General features: G+C 67.2%; 3 protein-coding genes across 9 annotated transcripts; 2 read left to right on the forward strand and 1 right to left on the reverse strand.

Moving 5' to 3' along the window:
* Positions 1-506: 506 nt before the first annotated feature.
* ARHGEF25 (Rho guanine nucleotide exchange factor 25) lies at positions 507-7102 on the forward strand (the record flags this gene model as incomplete). 4 transcript variants are annotated; one of them, XM_084254817.1, is made up of 16 exons in its annotated part: positions 507-605; positions 863-977; positions 3115-3329; positions 3465-3560; positions 3649-3725; positions 3882-3948; positions 4129-4232; positions 4379-4448; positions 4565-4654; positions 4753-4845; positions 5003-5053; positions 5232-5309; positions 5410-5610; positions 5754-5934; positions 6225-6436; positions 6738-7102. In XM_084254817.1, 16 exons carry the CDS (start codon positions 507-509, stop codon positions 6846-6848), a joined length of 1860 nt encoding a protein of 619 aa, XP_084110943.1. In that variant the 3' UTR covers positions 6849-7102. The 4 variants fall into 4 exon arrangements, with proteins under 4 accessions (XP_084110943.1, XP_084110944.1, XP_084110945.1 ...); XM_084254818.1 differs by having other exon boundaries at positions 872-977; XM_084254819.1 differs by lacking the exons at positions 507-605; positions 863-977 and adding an exon at positions 2133-2229.
* A 1880-nt stretch (positions 7103-8982) lies between these two features.
* On the forward strand, positions 8983-14868 carry LOC311184785 (solute carrier family 26 member 10-like; the record flags this gene model as incomplete). Its single annotated transcript, XM_084254990.1, has 18 exons — positions 8983-9325; positions 9729-9839; positions 10231-10388; positions 10490-10654; positions 10895-11047; positions 11482-11564; positions 11707-11854; positions 11949-12062; positions 12743-12820; positions 12906-13001; positions 13388-13494; positions 13604-13673; positions 13742-13861; positions 13987-14020; positions 14100-14182; positions 14266-14320; positions 14420-14526; positions 14830-14868. The coding sequence occupies 18 exons, from the start codon at positions 8983-8985 to the stop codon at positions 14866-14868; spliced, it is 2064 nt and encodes a 687-aa protein (XP_084111116.1).
* Positions 14869-15073: 205 nt separating this feature from the next.
* On the reverse strand, positions 15074-20903 carry B4GALNT1 (beta-1,4-N-acetyl-galactosaminyltransferase 1; the record flags this gene model as incomplete). 4 transcript variants are annotated; one of them, XM_084255168.1, is made up of 10 exons in its annotated part: positions 15074-15767; positions 16636-16876; positions 17058-17198; positions 17592-17782; positions 17898-18005; positions 19004-19184; positions 19300-19340; positions 19811-19917; positions 20009-20173; positions 20683-20903. In XM_084255168.1, the coding sequence occupies 10 exons, from the start codon at positions 20898-20900 to the stop codon at positions 15550-15552; spliced, it is 1611 nt and encodes a 536-aa protein (XP_084111294.1). In that variant the 3' UTR covers positions 15074-15549. The 4 variants fall into 4 exon arrangements, with proteins under 4 accessions (XP_084111294.1, XP_084111291.1, XP_084111293.1 ...); XM_084255165.1 differs by having other exon boundaries at positions 17907-18005; positions 20683-20900; XM_084255167.1 differs by lacking the exon at positions 20009-20173 and having other exon boundaries at positions 17907-18005; positions 20683-20900.
* Between the last annotated feature and the right edge of the window lie 2778 nt (positions 20904-23681).

A 23681-nucleotide genomic window follows, 5' to 3' on the forward strand; every position in this document is an offset into this window, starting at 1 on the left:
GCCCCCTATAAAGGAGCCTCCGTACCCCGTTCTGGACTCGCTGCCAGACTGTAGCTTTTAATTTAATAAAAATAAAGTAAAATATGCAACTCTCTCTGCCACACCCGATCTTCTCCGCGGGCGGGGTGGGGGTGGGGTGGCGGGCCGGCCGAGCGGGGCTGGGGCGGCGCGCGGGCACCCCGGGGTGCCCCCTGGCTGCGGCCCGGTGGCCCGCGGAGGGGCCTGGCGGGGGCCTCGGCGGGGTCCGCGGGGGCCCCGCGGCGCCCCGGGTCACGCGCCCGCGCGGGCGTCGGGCGGGGGGGTGGGTCCGCGGCCGCGCTCGGGTTGCGAGGGAAGGAACCACCCTACCCCTCTGGAGAAGTTTGGCTGGGGTGGGAGCCGGGGCGGAGCCGGGCAGGGGGCGGATTCCGAGGCGGCAGCTGCTCCCCGGACGCGCGCAGGCCGCAGAGCCCCCCGGCTCCCGCGCCCCCTCGGTCCTGAGACTTGGAGCAGACTTGGGGTCCAGCATGAAGCCCCCGGATCGCCCGGCCCCTGGCCGCACCGACCGGATACTGGGGGTCATGGGGGGCATGCTGCGCGCATGCGCCCTACCCGGGCAGGAGGGGGTAAGAAAGGGGAACCGCCGGGGTGTCGGGGGTCTCCAGGGAGCTTCAGGGGAGCTGCCCCCCACAACTCACTTTACTCGCCCGCAGGAACTCTGCGGGGCAGTTGCAGGAACGCAAGCGCTCCATTAGGAGGGCACTGGCCGCGTTCTGGGGGGCGGCCTCTCCCCTCGCCCGGGGCCCCTTTTCTGACAGTGGGTTTTGACAGGACGGGGCGCGAGCGCGGGCGGGCGGGCGCCTCACGGCCCTTCTGTCCACAGCCTCCGAAGAGAGCGCCCCTCGGGCTGGGGGGCACGGGGCCGGAGTCCGACTGCACAGAGGGGGGCCAGCCCGGGCCCCGCGAGCCCGAGGACCCCGCCTGGGCCGCGCCGCCGGGTAAGACGCGGGGCGGGGCGGGGGCGCAGGTCGCCGCCGGCGCGAGGTGCCCCAGGACCTCTGCGCTGCTCTCGCTAGCGTGAAGGCTGGCACCCCACTTGCGGGACCCCCGTGTAGCCCGCGCGCGTCTCCTCGCCCTCCGGCCCCCGCGGGCGCCCCGCTCGGCCAGCCCCGAGCCCCGCGGGCGGAGTGTCCTGCGGGGGCCCCGCCCCTGGCCGCGCGCCAGCCGGGCTCGGCGACTTCGCCTTAATTGGTGATTAGCTTCGGCTGAGCCCTGGGCCCGGCGGAACCAAGGGTCCGGCGACAGGCGGCACCTGGGCAGCGCCCCCCGCCAGCAACTCCCCGCGCCCGCGCCCCCTACGGGGGCGGGGGGCCTCGTGCTCCCCGCAAGGCCGGGGACGGCCCCCGCCCGGGACGTCCTCGAGGCCCCGAGGTCCCAGCCCCGGCCCTTCTCCTGCCCGAGCCCGAGGGGCGCCCGGCGGACCCCGGGGGACCGGCCCCCCGCGCTCCGCAGGCCGAGCCGCAGGGCCGGAGGGAGCGAGCGCGGGGCCGGGGCGCGGGGCCGGCGCGAGGGCGGAGGCGCGGGGACGCGGAGCGGGAACGCGGGGTGCCGGGGGGAGGGGAGCCGGGCGGGATCCCGGCTCGGGCGGGGGGGACCGGAGCGGGAGGGCGGAGCCGGCGCAGAGGCCCCTCCCCGCGCGGCCCCGCGGCCCGGCCTGTTATTCCGCGCGCCGCTCCGCCGGGACCCGCGCCGCGCCGGGGACTGGGGGGCCGGCCCGCCCCGCCCCCGCCGGGCCCAGGGCCCCCCCCCCCCGAGGCCGGAGCCGGAGCCGGAGCGCCCGCCGCAGCTCGGCGCAGCCGCCCCACCGCCCTGCCCGCCCGCCGGACCTCTGGACCCGCGGCCCGCACCCGCGCGGCGCCGGGCCACCCCCCACCCGGCCCGCCGCGCCCCTCCCGCGCGCCCCCGGCCCCCGCAGACCAGACCTCCGCCTCCCCCTGGACGGCCCCCCCAGCTCCCTCCCTCCCCTCCTCCCCCAGCCTGGACCTGGGTCGGAGGGAGGGGGGGGTGTGCGCTCTGCGCCGTCCCCGCCCCGCCCCCCGTGACCCCCCCTGCATGGCCGGCCCGGGCGGGGGGTGCGGGGGGGCCCGGGCGCCATGCGGGGGGGGCACAAGGGGGGTCGCTGTGCCTGTCCCCGTGTGATCCGAAAAGTGCTGGCAAAATGCGGTTGCTGCTTCGCCCGGGGGGGACGTGGTGAGTGCGAGCCCCGGGGGCCAGGATTGAGGGGGGCGGGCTGGGGCGCCGGGACCCCTCTTTGCTCTGGCCCTGAGGAGTTGGGGGTTGGAGGCCGTACCCGTGTTTTCCAGGAAAGTTACTTAAGAGACGATCCCTAAGATCCCTTCTGCCTCCACGTTTCTGATAGTTCAACGTAAGGAGACCGGCAAGGGCCGGGGGCTGCTCTCCTGTCCCCCGGGGTGTGAGATGACCCCCCACCCCCTCAGGCCTCCGGCTGGCCTCGCCCCCCCATCCTCCTGCCCGAGCATCCACTTTCTAGTCTGAAGAGGTGGTGGTGGAATGAAGGGGCCCGCAGGGACTTTATCTCCAGGGGGGACCCCCCCCCAGGCCAGAGATAGCCCGAGGCGCTCCCCGCCAGCCCCCCTCCTGGGCTGGTGTGCTGGGGAGATGGCCTGAGGAAGACTTTTCTTTTTATAGTGATTCCTGCAGTGGGTGGAGGAGGGGTCTGGAGGTGGCAGATGGGCTCTTAGCTCCCCACTGCCCCCCTTTCTCAGGGAATGGTCTGTACCCATCGAAAGGGGAGGGCTGTTGGCGAGCAGATGGCCACCCCCAGCTTCTAATTCTGCCCAGATGGTTGCCCCCACCCTCATATCTGTGCGATGCTCATGGGGAAACCTCCACATGTAACTGGGGGTTCCACATAGCCCGGGGAGCCTGGTGTTTACCATTCTTCCTCCCAAGGAAGAAGGAAATTTTCTTCCCTGGCCAACTCAAAGGAGGACGTCCAGAGAGTGAGCCCTGGGGAGAGTAGGGACTCTGGGAGCTCCCTGAGAACCCAGAACCCCAAATCTAGAGCTGGAGCAATATCTATCACCCCCGTTCTCCCTCCCCCCACCCCATTAGAATCCTACTCTGTGGCTGGCAGTGAGGGAAGTATCTCCGCCTCTGCTGCCTCGGGCCTGGCTGCCCCCTCCGGCCCTAGCTCTGGTCTCAGCTCCGGCCCCTGTTCCCCGGGCCCCCCAGGGCCAGTCAGTGGCCTCAGAAGATGGTTGGATCATTCCAAACATTGTCTCAGCGTGGAAGCGGAAGCGGACAGTGGTCAAACTGGGCCGTGTGAGGTGAGCAAGGAGCCTCACGGAGGCGCTTGGAACATTCAGGAAAGACACTGGGGCAAGAGGGCAGGTGTTGTACCCCTGGCCACTGGGAGATGCTGCTGCTGTTTCTGACCTTGACACTTGACCTCACGCTCCCAGACCTGGATGCTGGAACCTACTCTAGCCAGCGGAGAGGAGCTGCCAGAACTGACCCTGTTGACCACCTTGTTGGAGGGCCCTGCGGAGAAGGCTGAGGTGAGCGGGAAGGGCCCGGGAAGGGCCCCGGAAGGCGCGCATGGCCCTGGAGGCCCTCGTCTGCTCACTGTGGGCCGCTGTCTTCCAGCCTCCTGAGGAGGAGACGTCTTCCCAGACCCCTGAGAGCGAGGAGGAGCAGCAGCAGAAGGCTCTGGAAAGGAGTATGTAAGTGTTCACATGTCCCACATCCCCGCCCCATGACAGACACCCGATGGACTGCCCCTCGCCTCTTAGATGGGAGACTAGGGATTTCCGGTTGGGCTTGTAGTCCAGGGGGCAGGACCTGGCGAAATCAGAGCCGCGCATCTGCTCTCCCCCTAGGTATGTGCTGCGTGAGCTGGTAGAGACCGAGAAAATGTACGTGGAAGACTTGGGGCAGATTGTGGAGGTAGCGCCGGTTCCCTGCCCAGTCCTGCCCACCCGCCCCCCGGCCCAGGCCTGCCTTTAGGAAATGCCTTGGCGCCCCTTGGTCCTGCTCTCCCTGAACCCCCTGCACCGGGGCGTCTTAGGGAGGGGTTCCTGCCCAGGTGGACCCGCAGCCTCACGCTCGGCGCCCACCCCCGCGCAGGGCTACATGGCCACCATGGCTGCCCGGGGCGTCCCGGAGAGTCTTCGAGGCCGGGACAGGATAGTGTTTGGGAACGTGCAGCAGATCTACGAGTGGCATCGAGAGTGAGTGGCGGCGCCCTGAGTGGGGGGCGGGCATAGATCTTCCCCCTGTGGCCTGAGGACGGGCCTCATGGGGCGCCCTAGGGGACAGAGCTCTAAATCGTTGGGGGTGCAGGAAACTGACCTGCCTCTCCCTGGCTGCCCCCCAGCTACTTCCTGCAGGAGTTGCAGCGCTGCCTGCTCGACCCTGATTGGCTGGCTCAGCTTTTCATCAAACACGTGAGGCTGGAGAGAGGGGGCCTGGGAGGGGGGCTGCGGGGCTTGGGGGGACCAGGGCTCTCCAGACCAGCCCTCTCCCTGCTCACCTGTCCTGCCCTGTCACGACCCCCTGTTAGGAGCGCCGGCTGCACATGTACGTCGTGTACTGTCAGAATAAGCCCAAGTCAGAGCACGTGGTGTCAGAATTTGGGGACAGCTACTTTGAGGTCAGTGGTGGAGGTGCGGGGGTCCAGGGGGGGCCGCAGGACAGAAGTGACGAGAGCATGACCCCATGACCCCATGACCACCCTGTCCCTGTCCCCAGGAGCTCCGGCAGCAGCTGGGACACCGCCTGCAGCTCAGCGACCTGCTCATCAAGCCGGTGCAGAGGATCATGAAATACCAGTTGCTGCTCAAGGTCAGGGCCACTGTCCCCGGACACCGCTGCGTGGGGCCGCCCTGGCCTCCCGATGTCCCCTTCCCGCTTCCTCAGCCGCTCTGCCTCCCGTTCCTTTGCCCTGGGGATCTTCCCGTGCCCTCAGGACTGCCCCGAGCGTTTCTTCTCCACATCTTAGGATTTCCTCAAGTATTACCAGAGAGCTGGGATGGGTTCCGAAGAGCTGGAGGTAAGAGCTCGCAGCCCCCAGCGCTTTCCGAGTGCACCTTATCTTCTCAGTCCCCGGGGCCGCGCCTGGGCTGGGCGGGGAACTGTGTGGCTTCCCGAGGGGACAGGGGCTGAGGGCTGGACACGGTCTCCCGCGGCCGCTTCCCCGGCCGTGACGGTGTTTCTCTCCGCCGGGCCAGCAAGCCGTGGAGGTCATGTGCTTCGTGCCCAAGCGCTGCAACGACATGATGACCCTGGGGCGACTGCGGGGCTTCGAGGTACGGGCCGGGCAGGAGGCCGGGGGCCGGGAGCAGGAGGAGCAGAGTTGCTCCTGTTCTCTTCGCGCGTCTTCTCAAGGCCGCTGTCCTGTGCTTCCAGGGAAAACTGACCGCTCAGGGGAAGCTCTTGGGCCAGGACACTTTCTGGGTCACGGAGCCCGAGGCTGGCGGGCTGCTCTCTTCCCGCGGCCGAGAGAGGCGCGTCTTCCTCTTTGAGCAAATCGTCATCTTCAGCGAGGCCCTGGGCGGAGGGGCGCGCGGGGGCTCGCCGCCGGGATACGTGTATAAGAACAGCATCAAGGTGGGGCGCGGCCTCGCGGGAGGGGTCCGGCCCGGATGGTGTGAGGCCGCGGAGGGGACGTCTGGCTCTTGGATTTGTCGGAGGGGGCGGGCACCGAAGAGGGCCTGAAAAGTTTGGGGGCCGTCTCCTATCTGCCAACCCAGGTGAGCTGCCTAGGACTAGAGGGCAACCTCCAAGGTGACCCCTGCCGCTTTGCACTGACCTCCAGAGGGCCAGAGGGCGGGGTGCAGCGCTATGTCCTTCAGACCGCAGACCCTGCCGTCAGTCAGGCCTGGATGAAGCAAGTGGCTCAGATCCTGGAAAGCCAACGTGACTTTCTCAACGGTGACGCTCTCCCCGCCTCCCCCCACTTGCTCCCTCAGCCCTTTGACCTCCTGAATCCTCATGTCCAGGCTCTATGCTCTCTGACCCAGGCTTATCCCCCCACCCCCACCCCTACTTTTCCACCTCCAGCTCAAAATTTGGCAACCCAGAATCCCTTAAGCTCTGAGACTTTACACCGACGGCCAGTCCTGGGGGGAGAGGGCAGCAAGACGGAGGCTGGCCTGAGCGGAGCCTCTGGGGCCAGGCCTGCCCCTGCTGTAACCCTCCTCCTGCCGTTCTCCTTGCTCCAGCGCTGCAGTCACCCATTGAGTACCAGAGACGGGAGAGCCAGACCAACAGCCTGGGGCGGCCAGGAGGGGCCGGGGTGGGGAGCCCCGGGAGGATTCGGCCCGGGGAGCGGGCCCAGGTCAGCGCACAGACACCCGTCAACGGCTCTCTCCCCTCCTTGCTGCTGTCGCCCAGAGGGGAAGTGTCCAGAGCCCCGCTGCTCCTGGATACACAGGTATGCCTCTGGGGATCCCTGGGGTGTTGGGAAAGAATGGGGGGCCCTCTTGTTCCAGGACCCCTCCCCACCATGTTGTTCTTTCCTTCCACCACCTTCCTTTCGTCTGCCCCTTCCTCTGTGCCCTGGCCTTCCTTGCCAGCTAGGCCCTGGGAGGAGCGCCGGGCACAGACAACCTAAGAATCTGTCTGGTCACTGGAGGTGGCTCGGGTGGGGGCGTGGGGGGGGGCTTACACTGAAGAGACAGGAGCCAGGCTGGATTCCTCAACATTTCGATCCTCTGACTTGAGTCTCTCTTCAGGGTCTCAGCGACACCCCCCAGACTCCTCGTGACCCTCCTCCAGTTCCACCGATTCCAAACACCCCTCCCTGCCAGGCCAGACTCGCCAAGCTGGATGAAGATGAGCTGTAACCACGAAGGCCGCGGGGAGGTGCTGACTCCACCACTCTGTTCCCTGAGGAACTTCAGGGCGGTCCTCCCGGCACCTCCCAGGGCCCCCCGCCTTTGTCCGGAGGGTGGGCAAGGCTGGGAGCAGTGTCAGCCGGGAGAAGGTCCCTGGACCCGAAAGGACTTCTTTCTGCCCAAGGGCCCTGAGTTCCCTCACCTCCCACCCCGTGCATGCATCATCCGTCCCCCCAGAGGAAGCCGTGAGGGAGGGAGGGCGGGCTGGGGCGAGGGCCAGGGAGAGAGAATTGATTTTGCCTTTGATTTTGGTTTTTCTGTTTTCTGAGAATAAAGGTTTTGTCATATCACCCGGCTGCTGCCTCGGCAGAGGGAAGGGGAGGCTGGAGGGGGGGTGGGTGGCATGGTGTGGAGACCCGCTGGGCCCTCATGCCAGCTGTTCAGAGAGGGCGCTGGGCAAGGGAGACGGACTCGGCGTGAGGCTGAAGAAGATGCTGCTGTTTTTGTCCGGAAGCTGCAGCCGCCACATCTTCCTGTCTGGACCTGGGGCTCGGGGCCGCTGGAAAGCTCTAGGCCCTTGCTGTGGCTGCCCCTTCACGCCGGCCTTTCCCTTCCCTCCGGCCTCCGTTCTGGGCCCCACCGGAGGGCCCAGTGACTTCCCAGCCTCCCCCAGATTCTAAAGCCCCCAAATGCTCAACGTACCTTTCTTTCTGAGGTGCCCGTGATGGGCTGAGGGACAGTGGGGGGGATGAAGAGACTTCCAGGGCTGCGGCCCCGTCCTGGCTCTGGGCTGCCTGGGCTGTCCTACGTCGCGTCCGTGCTGGGCGACCAGGAATTCTCCAAGAGTAGTGATCCCAAGGGGTCCTCAGAGCTCCCTGACACGGTCCCAGGGGTAGAAGCAGCCAGGCACGCAGGGAGCTGAGCCCAGATGCCCTGTCCTGGGTCCTTGGGCATCGGTGTGTCCACCGAGTGTCCCCTGGGCCCAGTCACGTGCGCTTGAGCTTCCTCCACAGACAATAGACCACTGGGGTGGGAGGTTGCCGAGGGGCTGGGGCCTCCCTGTGGGGCTGAGGTCCCTCTGGCCGACAATGGGGGGAGGGGCCTGTCAGGGGGGGACAGGACGTACAGCCCAGATAAGATTTCTGGGGAACAATAGGAGGAATTGAAGAAGGGAGACCCACCCTCACTGCACCCCACCCCCAGGACTTTGGGGTCAGGGACTGGGGACCAGCGGGTGATGAAGAAAGATGCTGAGGATCCTTGTGCGTGGAAGCAGGCAGGGGGCAAATAGAATTCTGGAGCCTAGAACCTTCGTATTTCTTGAGGGACTTAGGGGTACATGGAGTGGGTGGGTGACCCTTTTGCACTTAATTTAACCGCAAGTATGTTTGCCTATTTGTGAGTTTCTCTTGAACGTAACACATAGTGCTTCTGTGTTTGGGGCTTCTAAGAAATAAAAGAAAAACACCCTCTCAGCTCAGCATTTCCCCTGAGGCCCTGCACCGGGCATCTGAGGCGGCCACTCGGGCGAGGTGTGCGCGGGTCTGCCTCTCCTGCCCCATCCCTGCCCTCCTCAGTAGCTTGGGAGACTCCTGAGGCCAGTGGAGCCCTGACACTTTCTTGGGGCCAGTCATGCCCCATGAGGATTTTGGAAGGCGGGGGTCCTTCTCTGGGGTGTGTAAGGGGCAGGAGAGGGTGGCGGTCTCAGGATGCACACTGCACCTCCTCCGGGAGACAGGCACATGCAGCTCTGGGGAGGAGAAGCGAATCTTCCAGGGCCGGCCTCTGTGTCTGTCCAAAGTGCAGGTGCCGAGACCTGGGAGTGAAGAGGCCAGTCACAGGCCTTAGGGGTGGGTGTTGGGTGCTTGTCTATAGGCTTATCTCTCTGGTCCCTACACTTTTCCACAACAACCCCACAACAGGCTGCAGGGCGGGCAGTCCGGTCAAGGACGTCTGAGGAAACACCCACCAGACACACCCTCTCCCTGGGCCGCAGCCCTCTCCTGACAGCAGAAGGTCCCCGAGAGCAGCTCCCCGGGGCGGGGATTGGCCCCTGCTCTCGGAGGCGGGGCTCGGGGCTCGGGGTGGGTGGCGGGCGAGGGGTATTTAAGACTGGGAGGGGCTGGAGGCGGCCACGGGCACCATGAGTGGGGTCCTGGGCGCCAGGACCTGTCCAGGCCCGGGAGAGGCTTCTGACCTTAAGTACCCCCTGGGCGCCAAGCTCAGGGAACCGCTCACCGAGGCCCGGTTCCAGCAGCTCTTCGGGGGCGCGGAGCAGCCGCCGGAGCTGCTGGCCGAGCGCGCCTGGCCGGGGCTGTGCGGGCCGTGGAGGCGGCGGGCCCGCGCGTGCTCCGGCCCGGGGGCGTGGCGGCTGCTGCTGGCGCGGCTGCCCCCCCTGAAGTGGCTGCCCCGCTACCGCTGGCGGGCCTGGCTGCTCGGGGACGCGCTGGCGGGAGTGACCGTGGGCGTCGTGCACGTGCCCCAGGGTGAGCGAGCGCCCCATCGCCAGCCAGCCTGGGGGGGGGGGGACTCGGGGCTGGGGAGGCGCAGGGCTGCTGGGAATTGGGGGGCCAGCGAGAGGGGTGGTGTGGCTGGGACAGGGGCCGAGACCAAGTTCTGGACGAGGGCTGAGGCGCCCCACTAGCTCTCCCGCCCCGGCCCGCATCTGCGCACGCCTGCAAGTGGCCCTGGACAGCTCCCGCTCAGGGGCCGGCCAAGGGGCGCCCGCCTACCCCCCAGGACTCCCCGCCGCCTCCCACACAGTCCCGTGAACCCTCCAGTTCCCCCACGTGTCTCGCGCCCCGGTGCTGCCCTCGGAGTGTGTGGAGCGTGGGCCCCGGGCTGGGCACCCTCCCGCACCCCGCGCCCAGGGCCTGCCTCCGCCCCCAGGCATGGCCTTCGCCCTTCTGAGCTCGGTGCCGCCAGTCTTCGGGCTCTACACGTCCTTCTTCCCGGTCCTCGTGTACACCCTGCTGGGCACTGGGCGACACCTCTCCACTGGTGAGTGTCCTGGGCGCCGCGGGCGCGCGCGGGGCGCTGGGGCTGCGTGTCCCCCCAACCCCCCCCCCCCGCGCCGGGGGTGCCTGCGCCCCCGACCTAGCGGCGCCTCGGGGTGGCTGGAGGCTGAGTCTACTCGGACTTTTCGCTCCAAGAAATCTGGTTAAAATGAACACCCCCGCGCCTTGGAAGGGGGGGGCGTAGAGGCAGGGTCCCCCAAAGAGTCACGGCCTCTGGAGCCGTCCGGGAGGGGACCGTGAGGCCCTGGGGGGGGGCAGTTCTTGCTGGCGTGCGCCCTCCTTTTCTCATGAGCCCAAGGTCTCCCCGAGTCTGCGCGCGGGGGGCGGGGGCGCCCCAGGGCACAGCCAGCTCTCGGGTTTGCCCCCCGCGCTAGGAACCTTCGCGGTGCTCAGCCTCATGACGGGCGCGGCCGTGGAGCGGCTGGTGCCGGAGCCCCTCGGGGGCAACCTGAGCGGAACCGAGCGGGAGCACTTGGACGCCCGGCGGGTCGGGGCGGCCGCGGCGCTGGCCTTCGGGAGCGGGGCGCTCATGGTGAGGGGCGCCGGGGATCCCGCCGGGGCGCGGGGCCGGCCAGGGCAGCGGGAGCGGCGGGGCGCGGGGCGAGGAAGCCGCTCAGCGGCCTCTCCCCGCAGCTGGGCATGTTCGCGCTGCGGCTCGGCGTCCTGTCCACCTTCCTGGCCGAGCCCGTGGTCAAGGCGCTGACCAGCGGGGCCGCGCTGCACGTGCTCGTGTCCCAGCTGCCCAGCCTTTTGGGGCTGCCCCTCCCGCGGCAGGTCGGCTGCTTCGCCCTCTTCAAGGTGGGGGTGAGGAACAGCGCGGGGCTTCCAAGAGGGAACCCCGAGAACGGGCGCGAGGGGGGGAGCGCGTCTCGGCGGCGCGGGGCGGGGGTGAGGAAAGGTCGGAGCCAGCGTCCCAGGGGGCGAGGCCGCCGCCGAGGGGGAGCCCTGGCCGGGCGGGGAGGCCGGGCGGCGGCCGGGCGGCGCTCTCCGGGCAGCCCCCCAGGCCCTGGGCCCCCCTCCGCCCCCCCCCGCCCGCAGACGCTGGCCGCCGTGCTGACCGCGCTGCCCCAGAGCAGCCCCGCCGAGCTGGCCGTCTCCGCGCTCAGCCTGGCGCTGCTGGTGCCGGTCAAGGAGCTGAACGTGAGGTTCCGGGACAGACTGCCCACCCCCATCCCGGGCGAGATCGTCATGGTGAGCCCCCGCCCCCCGCCCCCCGCCCCCCGCCCCCCCCCCCCGGCCCGCGGGAGCCCTCGCTGCCGCCCCCTGGCGGACGCAGAGAGGTCGCAGGCGCGAGGGCCCCCCACCCCGTGTCGTCCCCCCACCCCCACCCCCACCCCCGCCTCTGTCCCAGGCCTCCTCCTGGACACTTGGATCCTCGGGGCCCCCATCCCCGCGCCCCTCCTCTCTGGGAACACGTGGGGGGGGCTCCCAGGGTGCCTTCCCGTCCTCCAAGCGCCCCCAGCGCCCCCAGCGCGCCCCCGCCCGACTGCGCGAGGCCCCGCGTCCCCATCGGGGCCGCAGCCCCTCGGCTGCGCCGGCCTCCTTGGTTTGCGTGACTCCATTTGACCGCTCCGCGCCCCCAGGGGCCCGCCTGCTCCCGCGCCCTCATGTGCTCCCCTTCCCAGGTGCTCCTGGCCTCCGCGCTCTGCTTCACCTCCTCGCTGGACACGAGATACAACGTCCAGATAGTGGGGCTGCTGCCCGCAGGGTAAAGCGCTGAGAAGACGCCGGCTTTTCTCGCCCCACCCCCAGCGCCTCCTCTTGTCCTGCCCTGTGCACCCTGTTTCCTCTGTGTCCCCTAGATGCTGACGACACCCAGCCCCCCCTCCCATGGACCCCTGTCTCTCCAGATTTCCCCGCCCCCGCCTCCCCAGCCTGGCTGAGCTGCCCGGGATTCTGGCCGACGCGCTGCCCATGGCGCTGGTCACTTTCGCCGTGTCCGTCTCCCTGGCCTCCATCTATGCAGACAAGTACAGCTACGCTATCGACTCCAACCAGGTGTGACCCCGAGCCCCCTCCTTCAGGAGACAGCCCCCGGGCCGAGGCCCCCATCCCTTGCCTTTGATCCCCTCCTCTCACACTGTCCCCCCAGGAGCTCTTGGCACACGGTGTCTCCAACCTCCTCTCGTCTCTCTTCTCTTGCTTCCCCAACTCGGCCACCTTGGCCACAACCAGCTTGCTAGTGGATGCTGGGGGCAACACACAGGTAAGAGCACCCCTGCAGGAGAAGGGGGTGGTGCTGGAGGCAGAGAACAGGTGGGAAAGTGGCAGATTCCGAGGTGTCCCCTACATGAAAGAGCTTGGGAATCTGTGACTACGGGGAGGGGGGGTGGGTTTATCCTGGTAGGAGAGAGAAGAGAACAAAGTCCCACTGAGACCTTTGTAGATTCTGAGCCCTGAGAGAGTTTATGGTGGCCCGAATGTGGTACCAAATAAAAACACAGCTGAACTGTAAGATAAATTAGGAAATTTTGATTTTTGCTTCCCACAAGGACATTTTCCTTTAAAAAGAAGTATCATATATCTAAGTCTCCCCCTAGTATTTTTGGTTTTCTTTACTTTGCTGGGGCCCTAAGCATGTGGCTGGTTGGCCTTTAGGGTCACCCAACAGTGGCTTTTCAGATGGAGGTGGGCAAATTTGATGGAGGTGGGAAGTTGAATTAGATCTAGGGGAGACTGATGACAGGCGTTTGGGGAAAGGCGGGGGTTGGTGTGACTGTCAGAGTAGCAAGAAGGGAGTTGGGCAGCGAGGGGACTCTGCAGGTGGGCACTTGGGAGGGGGGAGACTTGGGGGGGGAGGGGCAGGGCCGGCGGAGACCAGTCTTGCGCCAGTGTGAGGTTCCCTTCGTTCCTCGCTCCCACCCCCTTGCCGCCCCCCTCCCCCAGCTGGCAGGCCTCTTCTCCTGCGCTGTGGTCCTGTCGGTGATGCTGTGGCTGGGGCCCTTCTTCTACTACCTGCCCAAGGTAAGCAGCCAGACGGTGGGGGGGTGGCTGGGAGGGTGGCCTTGTTCCAGGACCCTGGGATGGCCACTTGCCTTCTCTGCCCAAGGCCGTCCTGGCTTGCATCAACATCTCCAGCATGCGCCAGATGTTCTTCCAGATGCGGGAACTGCCACAGCTGTGGCGCATCAGTCGCCTGGACTTCGTGAGAAACGCAGCCTTCTCCCCAGACAGCCCCTCCCGTTCCCCGCACCCCCAGCCTCTGCCCTGGAGCAAAGCTAATTGTCCTGGTCCTAATGTTGTCATCCACCCACGCCCGGCATGGGCACCTCCTCATCCCTGTGCTTGGAGGCAAGGTGGAGGGTGGCATTTGAACCCCTGAGACCTGAGTCCTCTAACTTGCTGGCCCAGGTCTGGGGCCACTGCACGGCCTGTGTGTCCCTTGCTGGGCCAGCCCCGCTCCTCCCAGGTGTTATTCTCTCTCTCTGGGCCGTCCCTGCCCATCATCTGCCCGTTAGTTGCTCCAGAGCCCCACCCTGGCAGCGATGATGCGGCCTTTCTTCGGGCACTTCATCCCCACCCATCCCGCAGGCTGTGTGGCTGGTCACCTGGGTGGCTATCGTGACCCTGAGCGTGGACCTGGGCCTGGCCGTGGGCGTAGTCTTCTCTATGATGACCGTGGTCTGCCGGACCCAGAGGTGGGAGCGGAGAAGGTGGGGAGGTGGGGAGAGGGGTGGGAAAGAAGGGGGGTCTGGAGGGGACGCTCCTGCCGGGCCAGGCTGGGAACCTGACCCAGCTCCCGCCCAGGGCGAAGTGCCTGGCACTGGGACTGGCCGAGGGGACGGAGCTCTACAGGCCGCTCAGAGAGAGCCGCAAGGTGGGTGAGCTACAGCCCCAGCAGGGGGGGCCATCGAGCCGCAGGCCCCTGACCCTCTGGCCCCTTAGCTGCTCCAGGTCCCGGGGCTCTGCATCCTGAGCTACCCCGCGCCGCTCTACTTTGGGACCCGAGGGCGGTTTCGCCGCGTCCTGGAGCAGCACCTGGGGCTGGGAGAAGGGCCAGGCCAGGTGAGGGCGTGGTTGGTGGGCACGGGGGGGGGGGGGCGGCAGGTGGGTGCTAGGGGGGCAGAGCCCCGTGCTGGAGGCCTCTCATCCATGCCCGGGCCCAGTGGCGCCTGCTTCTCCCCTCCCAGGAGACTCTGAAGACGGACGGCCCGCCCGCGGCAGGTGAGACGGGAGGACAGGAAGGGCTACGTGGGCGTGACCCATGGAGGCCACTGGGCACTGCTGCCTTCTCCCACCCTAGCTGCGCCGCCCGTCAGAGCGCTGGTCCTGGACTGCGGAGGCGTCCCCTTCGCCGACGCTGCGGGGGCCAGCGAGGTGGTGCAGGTGAGGGAGCGAGCGGGTTGGTGCAGGACAAAGTCCCCTCCGCGCGCGGGAATCCTCTGATCGACCCCGCCCCACCCCTGCAGCTGGCCGGCCGGTGCCGAGAGGCGGGGATCCGCCTCCTCCTGGCTCAGTGCAACGGTGAGAGCGGGCGGGGGCAGGCCCGGGCGGGGGTGACCAGCAGCCGGGGGGCCGGGGCACAGCGCGGACCTGGGACCTGAAGCTGACCTCTCTGCACAGCCTCGGTGCTGGGCACCCTGACCCAGGCGGGACTGCTGAACAGAGTGACCCCAGAACAGCTGTTTGTGAGTGTGCAGGACGCAGCTGCTCACGCCCTGGACACGCTGGTAAGGGGGGGGGAGCCAAGTGGGACTGTGCCGCGGGCGGGGTCGTGGGAAGATCCAGGAGAGGGGCCTGGGAAGGGGGCTGAGGAGCAAGGGCCGGGAGGACATGATGAGCGGATTGAAGACTTGGTCAGGGAGCCTGGGCTCCGCCAGAGCGGAGAACAAAGAACCCAGCCCCCCGGGGAGGGGGGTGCCCCTCAGAGAACAGCTAAATCTTGGGGCAGGGAGGGGGCACCGGTCTATCCCTGATCTTGGGGCACAGAGGGGGCACCTGGTCTATCCCTGACATGTCCCCTCCCTCCTCAGGAGCTCACTGGCCCAAAGACTTGCACAGTGTGGGTCTGACCTGGTCACTTGGAGCATGAAGGGCACAGGACGCGTGCGTGAGGGGGGCCGCGCCCCGGAGCCCGCTTACTTAATGTGACTAATAAAATGAAGCTGAGAGCCGCTGGGGTGCATGAAGTGAGCCTGGGTGTCTGCGCATGGACCCCCTGGCGCCCCTTCCTCCATGCCCACAGCATTGCAGAGACACAACTAAAAATGTCTTTCACCCGTGTGTTCACCCCGACCCCCCTGCAGAGTCCCCAGTTCTCTCCCTGGGGTGGGCAGTGGACCCGGTGCGGAGTCTCGGCTCCAGAGACGGGGGAGGGGGCACAGCCCTGGAAATACATATTGGGGGCTCCTACCCCCTCAGTCCAAGGAGAAGAGAGGACGAGTGTTCTTAGAGTCCCCCTGGGCTCTTTGGCACTTGGAAAGGGACCCCCCACTCCCTGCCCCTTGAGGAGGGGTGCTGCGGGGAGGACTTGGCACTGGCTGTGGGACAGTTATGGCTACGTCACACCCCTGGGCACTGGCAGAAGGAGGGGTGTCACCAGGACAAGCCCTGTTTGGGGTCAGGCTCTGAAGAGGATGAGAAGGGGAGGCGTTCGGGACAGGGCGCAGAGGGTCCCTGGGTGGCAGGGGTGGTGGGAAGCCCCGGGGGGACAGGGAGGCAGGTCCAGCCCGGCGGCGGGAGGCTGGGTGGCGTCACTCTGCGGTCATGCACTGCAGCCGGTGCTTGAAGAAGAGCAGGCGGTGTTTGGCCAGCAGACTCCCGTCCAGTGTCCCGGGGTACCGGTACCGGGCGTAGGTCTCCGCACTGGCGTCCCTTGACGTCCAAGGCAGCTTCAGCTTGGATGCGTGGTCCACCACGACGTCCGAGCAGGACCCCACCCGGAGGGAGCCAAGCCCGTCCAGGAAGAATTCTGAGGGGGGGAAGGGGAGTACAGGGAAGCATCTTGAGGGTCAATCCTTAAGGGGGGCCTCCCTGGTGGTACAAGGGGTTAAGTCTCAGCAGCTATCAAGCTAGTGGTCAGGCCCCCGCCAGCCAGGGAGCTCCCCACATGGCGCCGCAGACCTCTCTTGTCTCCCCGCTGCGCCCCTCAGCAGTGGATTTCAGTGGATCCTCCCGCTCTGCGCCCCACTCTGTCTCTGGTGAATCCTTTCACCCCCCCCACACCTCTGGCCTGTACCCCAGATCTTGTGTGCATAAATAAATAAATCTTAAAAAAAAAAACCTTAAGGGGGCGCTGGGATTTGGGGTGTGCAGGACGCCAAACAAAGACTCCATTTCTAAGGACTCTGGACACACCACTCTTTGGGGTCTTAATTTTGCTCTTGTGTAAAATGAGTCAATAAATTTATCTTGTGCTTTGAAAACAGACGACCCTCCCCTTGCCAACACACGCACACGCACACACGCGCACACGCGCACACGCAGAGGGTCAGTGAATGCCCAAAGCATGGCTGTAGGTGTGGTCCGGAGCAGGGAGCGCAGCTGAGAGCGGGGTGGGGGTGGCGATCTCCCCTTGAACTTAAGGGGGGAGTTAGGTGGACCCCGAGCCTGTATGGGGTTCAGGCTCTCAAATGACGTGGGGGGATCCGGAGCACCGGAGCGCAGGCTCCTGCCAGGCGCAGGTCTTGGGAACCCGTGTAAGCGGCCTAGGAGCCCCGGGGGGGCTTTGCGGGGGCTGGGCCGGGGCGAGCACCCCGCGACCTCGGGACCCCCCAGCCCCGCCTCGCCCAGTGCCCCGCGGGGCTCCGCCGGGCCCGGCCGGGAGGGGGCGCACTCACCCAGGTGCGCCACGCGGCTGAGGCGCGGGTCGAAGCCGACCTCGCGCACCTTGTCGGTGCGCGCCAGGAAGAAGTTGACCACGCCGTCCGCGACCACGCAGCCCGGGAAGCCCGGCAGCTCGTGGTGGAAGCCGCGCCGCTGGCGGAAGCAGCTCCCGCGGCCGGGCGCGCCGGGCTCCACGCTCAGCAGGTGCCGGTAGGTGGTGGCGAAGCCCGAGATCTCGCGCACCGCGCCGCCCACCTGCGGGAGGGGCGCTCCGGGTCGCGGCCAGGCGGGGGCACCCGTGCCCGCCCCTCGCCGCCCCCCGGGCAAGACGGACGCTGCGGGCTCCTGCTCGTCCCTCGGGCCGGCGGGTCTCCCCAGCGGGGGCCTAGCCCGCGGCCCTCCCGGCCCCTCCCGGCCCCTCCCGGGCCCTCCCTACCAGGTCCAGCGGCGTCCGCTCCAGCACGTCCACCAGCTTCTCCAGCCGCGTCCGCGCGGTGAACACGAAGTCGTCGTCCACCCACAGCACGTACTTGGTGGTCACCTGGGACACGGCGAGGTTCCGGCCCGCGAACCAGCCCTGGGGGGAGGCGCGTGTGGCTGCGCAGGCCGCGGAGAGGCTGCTCCTCTCCACCCTGCCTGGCTGCCTCCCGCTCTCCACAGCCCCACGAGGGACGGGAGCTAGTTCCCCCCGGACAAGTGCAGTGTCCACTCCGCGGAGGGTCCTGGGACGCCTTTAACTCAAGCTGCGATCACGCATTCACTCATCAAGCACTTATGGAGCGCCCCGAGGTGCTAAAAGCCTTTCCAATAACGCAGGGCTCACAAGGGAGGCAACATTCCCGCTGCCTCGGAGCTCCCACTCCAGGGGCCCTCAGGGCCCTGAGGCCCTGAGGCTGGCGGGCCTGGACTCCCCTACGCTGGAGACCGGCCGCTGAGCAGGCCCCCTCCCCGGAGCCCGCGGGCCGCGCACCTTGCCGAAAGGCATGAGATAGTGCTCGATGTAGGGGCCGCTGACGCGCTCGGGCTCGGCGCTGTCGTCGGCCACGATGACCGTGACCGTGGGGTAGAAGCGGCGGATGCTGGCGATGAGCCCGCGCAGCCGGCTGTAGCGCAGGAAGGTCTTCGTGGCCACGGTGACCAGGGCGCTGATGTCGTACTGGGCTGGCAGCGGGGACAGGGCGGCGCCGAGTGAGGAGCAGGGAGGCCGCGTCCCCAGGGCCGCCCTCTCCAGTCGCGCCCCCCTCCTGCCAGGGCCGGCTCCCTGTGCCCCCCGTGCCAGCCTCACCTCCCGCGGGCGGAGCCCCGGGCGGGTAGAGCCGAGGGTTGGGGGGGTGTCTGACGCGGATGGTGAACACGGCCAAGTGTCCCTCGGTGGCGAACCGGACTGGGGAGAAAGGACATGGGGCGGCCTCCTAAGGCGGGGACAGTGGTCTCGCCCCGTCCGTCAGTGTTGGAGATATTTAAGCCTTGCCCTGTCCCCCCTCGCGGAGGCCCTGGTGGACGGGCGCGGGCTCTTACCCCGCGGAAGCCACATGCTAACGGGTGAGAGAACGACCCGGAGAGAGTGCGGTAAGAACGAACCTTGAGGGATCGCTCTCCGAGGCCGGCACTTTTAAAAGTACCTTCATGTGGAGCCTCGCGGTAGCCCACAGAGGCCTCGCCATAGCCCACGACAGCCCCCTCATGGCCGCCCATCACCGGGGAGCGGTGCAGAGACACCAAGCGGCTTCCCGTTGCCATACAACGAGGGAGCCCCAGAGCTCAGCTGGACCCCAGTCAGCCTGACTCCAGGAGAGTCAGACAATCCGGGTACCGGCTGAGTTTGGGGCAGACAGGTCACGTGACCGTGGAGCAGAGCCGTGTGAGCTGGGGCGAAATGACAAGAAGGGACAGGCCGGCCGCGGGGAGGCCGGGAAGAGTGTTACAGCGAAGGGACGGCAGGCCCAGAGGCCCAGGCGGGAGCAGGCTGGGGTAGAGATCCGGGAGAAGCGGGAGGGTCTCGCAGCGCCCCCTCTCGCTAGAGGAGAAGCAGGAGTGAGAGGTGGCAAAGCCCTGTGCCCCCCGGAAGGCGCTGGCTGGGACTAGCCCTCCAGCTATCTGGCTCCCAAGCCTGTCATCTCCCGCAGCGCCCAAGGCGAGCCTGCGGGGTGGGGGACACACCCAAGGCTCTGGTTTCCCTCGGGCCTACTCTGGCCCCAGATGAACAAAGGCCCCTTTCTCTCTCCCTGCCCCCTCGGGCCTGGCTGAAATGCCCATTGTGTGGCCGAGTAGCTCCGCTCCTTGCGCCAGAGTGTCTCCCACCCCCTGGGGCTTGTCCTGCCCCTATCTCTCTGCAGGCGCTCTGTTTCCCCAGCTTGGCCCTGTGCCTGCCCAGACCCGCACCTGTGTCTGCTGTATTTGCCTGGTAGCTTCGGCTGCTGTAAGTGACCAGTTGTAACTGCCGATTGAGGTGGTCCAGCCCCGGGCTGGTGAGGGTGAGATCTGGCTGCCCCTCTCCAGTGACAGTCACTCCAGCCACTTCCCCTGCCACATCCCAGGTGCCCAAGGAGGCGCTCAGGTTCACCTGGGAGCGGGGGTTGGAAAGTCGGGGTTAGATCCCAGGCCAGACTCTGCCTTTGTGGTTCCTCCCTCCCTCTGTTGGCAGCTCCATGCCTGCCTGGCCTCCTGTTTCCTCTCACCTGGTATGTGTCCTGGCCAGACACGGCCTGCAGGCTCAGCCCTGGGGGGGAGGTGGGGACAGAATCAGCAGCAGCCCTCCCTCTGCTCACTCTCTTCCCTCTTGCGCCACACACAGCACAGAAACATCTGAAACATCCCTCTTGTGGAGATTACAGCCAGGCCCAGTGCCCAGCGCTGGACAGCCTGGAGTGGCAGATTCTTTTACTCTTTCTCATCAAAACAGCAGCTCTCCACGGCCTGGCCTCCCTGGCCATCTTGCCTTGGTCAGTCGGCAAAGAGCAGACTCTGCTCCCGAGGCCTGCCCGGTTAGTCTCTGCAACCTGTGCCACCCTTGAGTCCCTTCTGCCTCCCGCCGCCCATCTCATGAGCCTCCTTTGACCTCCAACCCCCTTTTTATCAGAGGACCCCCAACTCCCATCTCCATCTTGCCTCATTCTTCCCCACCCCGCCCGAGGATCTGTTGCCCCCACAGCGGCCCAGGCCAGCCCCCGGGACCCTCCTCCTCCCTACCTGGCACCAGGATGCTCCTGAGTGGCGGGACCTCCACGCCTTGCAGGGGGTACTGGAGGGGGGAGTTGGCAGGGGCTATGAGCAGCTGGTCAGTGGCAGATTGGCTCCTGGCAGTGGAGGCGGAGGACAGAGGAGGAGTCAGGGAGCAGGTCCCTGCAGGCTCCCCTGCCCAGCCCTGCGCTCCGTTCCTGCTGCTACCTTGCGAGGAAGGCCTGGAACTCCTGCTCCCGGGAGGCCGAGGCAGCCCTCAGCTCCTCAGGGTCAAAGGCCTTGGTGAGGTCTATGGCTCGGACCTGCCGCTGGAAGGGGAGGTGAAGACCCCCCCCAGCGGGCTCGCAGCTGCAGTTGTTCCACGCCAGCAGCCTGGAAGGGCGGGAAGTGTCCTCAGCGCCCAGCCTCCAGCTCCACTGAGCCCACAAAACACGGACACCGTGCCCGGCCGGTGTCCGTCCCCTTCCGAAGAGTCCCCCGGAGGAAGGACCGCGGATGGGGCGACCCACCCCTAAGTCTGGAATGTACAGAGGTGTGGAGTAGGACCCAAGGCCAGGAAGTCAGAGTTTCCCCCTCTACTCAGCACCTTCTCCCCAGGCTCCTTTCCTGCCTGAATTAGGACATCAGAGTTTTCCAGGGCCCTTCCCTGCCTGCACACCCTCCCCACGGCCTTCCCTGCCTGCACACCCTCCCCACGGCCTTCCCTGCCTGCACACCCTCCCCATGGTTCGACAAGGTTCAGGGAAGGGAAGGCAACCTTTCCCGAGCGCCAGCAGCCCCCTCCAGCTCCCGCTTCACCCCCCAGTCAGCCAGGAGCCCCAGGCATCACTGCTCATCCCCCCACGCCACCCGCGGCGCGCCCCGCCTCGCCGGGCACTCACCCCACCACCTGCTCCTTGATCCTGACGGGGATGTGCGCGTAGCGGGGCTCGGGGGCCAGGGCCGGCAGCTCCGGCCTGGCGGGGGTCCGCAGCGGCGCCCACAGCGCCAGCGGGGCCGGGAGACCCTGCGCGCCCCGGGTGCTGACGTACAGGAGCCCGAGCGAGGCGCAGGCGAACAGCAGGACGAGCACCCCGAGGCCCCGGCGGCCCAGCCGCATCCTGGGGGGCGAGGGGCGAGGGGGTGAGGAAGGCGCGGAGGGAGGGCGCGGGCCGCGACCCCCGGCCCCGGGGCTCTGGGCGCCCCTGCGCGTTCCCCGAGGCGCTCCGGACATCCGGCGCTCCCGGCTCTGCCGCGCGGGCGGTTCCCCCCATCACCCCCCCGCCGGCCGCGGGGCCCTGCGTCTCCCGGCTCCCCGGCGGCCCGTCCTCCCTCGCCCTGCCCGGCGCCCTCCGGCCCGGCCCTCCCCGGGCGGCGGCGGCCGGGAGCGGGGTGTCGGCGCGGCGCGCACCCGCGCAGGAGCCCGCGGGGGAGCCCCGGCCCCGCCCGCGCCCGCGTCCCCGCATCACCTGCCCCGGCGGCGCGGAGGGCGGCCCGCACCTCGCCTGGCATCCGGAGCGCACAGTCACGCGCGCTGTCGGGCCCCGGGGTGGGCGGGCGGGCGGCGCCCTCGCTCGCTCGGCCCGGTGCGCGCCGCCCCACCCGCTAGCGCCCGCCGGCCGCGGCGAGGGTCGGGTCCCGGCCGGGGCGGGCCGTGCGCCGGGGCCCGCGGGGCCTCATGGGGCCGGAGGCGGCCGGGTGGGGGCCCGGGCCCGAGCCCGCGAGGGGGGGCCTCCCGCGCGCGCCCGCCCCTCCCGCCCGCCGCGCTCGGCTCCGGCGACGTCCAGGCGCGGGGGGACGCCCAGGCCAGCGGCCGCCGCGCCCCGGGCGCGAGAACAAAGCCGGCGCGCGCCGCCCCGCGTCCCCGCCGGGCGCGAGGCTCAGGCCGCCGCCTGGCTCCGCATCTCGCGGCCGGGGGCTCCGGGGCGCCGCGCGGGGAATGCGGGCGTCGGGGCGCCGTCTGGCGGCCGCGCGGGGAGGTGGCCGCGGAGCCGGCCCGGCGGGCGCCCGCGACCCTCCGCCTCCGGGCGGCCCCCCGCGCGCCCCGCGCGCCCCCAGATAGACGGTTATCAGCGGGGGCAGCGCCGCTGCGCCAAGACGCCCGAGCCCGGCCGGCGGGGCCAAGGTCCCAGGCGCCGCCTAAGGAAACGACAACCGGTGGTTCTGCTAACGGCCCGGAGAGGTGGCCCAGACGCAGACGGCAAAGGTGAGGCGATCTGAGAGGCTCGTGGGCTCCATGTTCGTGACCCTGAGGCCTTCGGCAGCTTCCAAGGGAGCCACCGGAAGCTCCCCCCGCCTCCCCCCAGACGAGACAGCTCCCCTGGGGAACCTGCAGGGCGGCCGACCCGCCCCTGGGCCGGTCTCTCCAGCTTGCCCAGGGCGGAGTCTCTGGCTGTGAAGCTGCCCGCAGCCGCCAGCGCGAGCTCCTCCTGAAAGGTCAACTGGTTAACCCACCCCCATCAGTGACCTTCTTGATACCGAGGTCAGGAGCTGTTTTTCTGCAGGAAGCTCCTCGTAGTCAGTCTTATCACCCAGGTCCCAGGACGTGTGGTAGGGCTAGAAAATGCTAGAAAAGTTCTCATTCTCCCACTAGCCTAAAAAGTTTCCATTCCCCCTGGTAAGGGCCTCCCTGGAGGTGCGAGGGGTGAAGATGCAACCTATGAAGCTATTCGCAGCCTCTGCTGCAGGTCGAGCCCCAGCCAGGGAGCTACCCACATGGCGCAGCAGACCTCTCCTGTCTCCCCGCTGCTCCCCTCAGCAGTGGCTTTCAGTCAGTCTGCCTGTTCTGTTCCCCACTCTGTCTCTGGTGAGTCCTCTCACCTCCTGCACCTCTGGCCTGCACCCCAGTTCTTGTATGCATAAATAAATAAAATCCTTTTTAAAAAGGGCTGATAGGATCTCCCTGGTGGCGCAGCGGTTGAGCGCTGGGCTGCGAAGCTGCCCACAGCCTCTGCAGCGCCAGTTTGATTCCCAGCCTCCAGTGAGGGTCCCACATGGCGCACAGACCTCTCCTGCCGCCCGCTGCTCCCCTCAGCAGTGTGCTTGGGTCCTTCTGCCTGCTCTGCTCCCCGCTCTGGCTCTGGTGAATTCTCTCACCCTCCCGCGCTTCTGACTGTACCCAGTGCTTGTATAAATAAATAAATAAATAAATAAATAAATTTGAAAAAAAAAAAAAAACCCACAAAAGGAAGAGACAGTCCCCTCCACTTCCCGCTCGGCTGTGGTTTGAAACTATGTCCCCACAGTTTCTCCTGGTGACGGTAGCAGCCTCTGCTTTTCTGCTCTAATAAAACCTCTTTTACTCCCTCTCCACTTCTCGTTGTTTCCTTTTGACTCCAAACCCTTCCAAACCCTTTCAGATCCCCCACCAGGGAGCTACTCACATGGCGCAGCAGACCTCTCCTGTCTCCCTGCTGATGGCAGTCAGTCTGCCTGTTCTGCTCCCCACTCTGTCTCTGGTGAATGCTCTCACCCCCCGCATCTCTGGCCTGCACCCCATTTCTTGTATGCATAAATAAATAAATCTTAAGAAAAAAGAAATTTCAGACCTCATGTAACACTCCCTGTCATTGAGATGGTAGGCAAGGCTATGCCGTCAGGGCTTTAGGGGAAGGTGGGGAGAGAGGGCCCAAAAGCCCATTTCAAGGAAAATGTGGGTAGTCAAAGAGCAATAAAGGAAACCAGACTAGGTCCTGGAAAATAAAGACCCTACTCAACTGGCAAAAGGGGATTTACAGCCTCCCATCAAAACCCACCCTATTATCTAACTCCCAAGACTAATTCTCAGTCATTCAAAAGCCTGCTTCCCCTCACGGCCCCTGCTGCAGACTTGCAGGGGGAAGGGACCGCCAAGCTGGGGTTAGTCTGACTGCAAGCTGTAAACAAGCAGCTTCCTTTCCCA

Source organism: Talpa europaea, assembly GCF_964194135.1.
Source record: "Talpa europaea genome assembly, chromosome: 15".
Lineage (NCBI taxonomy): Eukaryota > Metazoa > Chordata > Mammalia > Eulipotyphla > Talpidae > Talpa > Talpa europaea.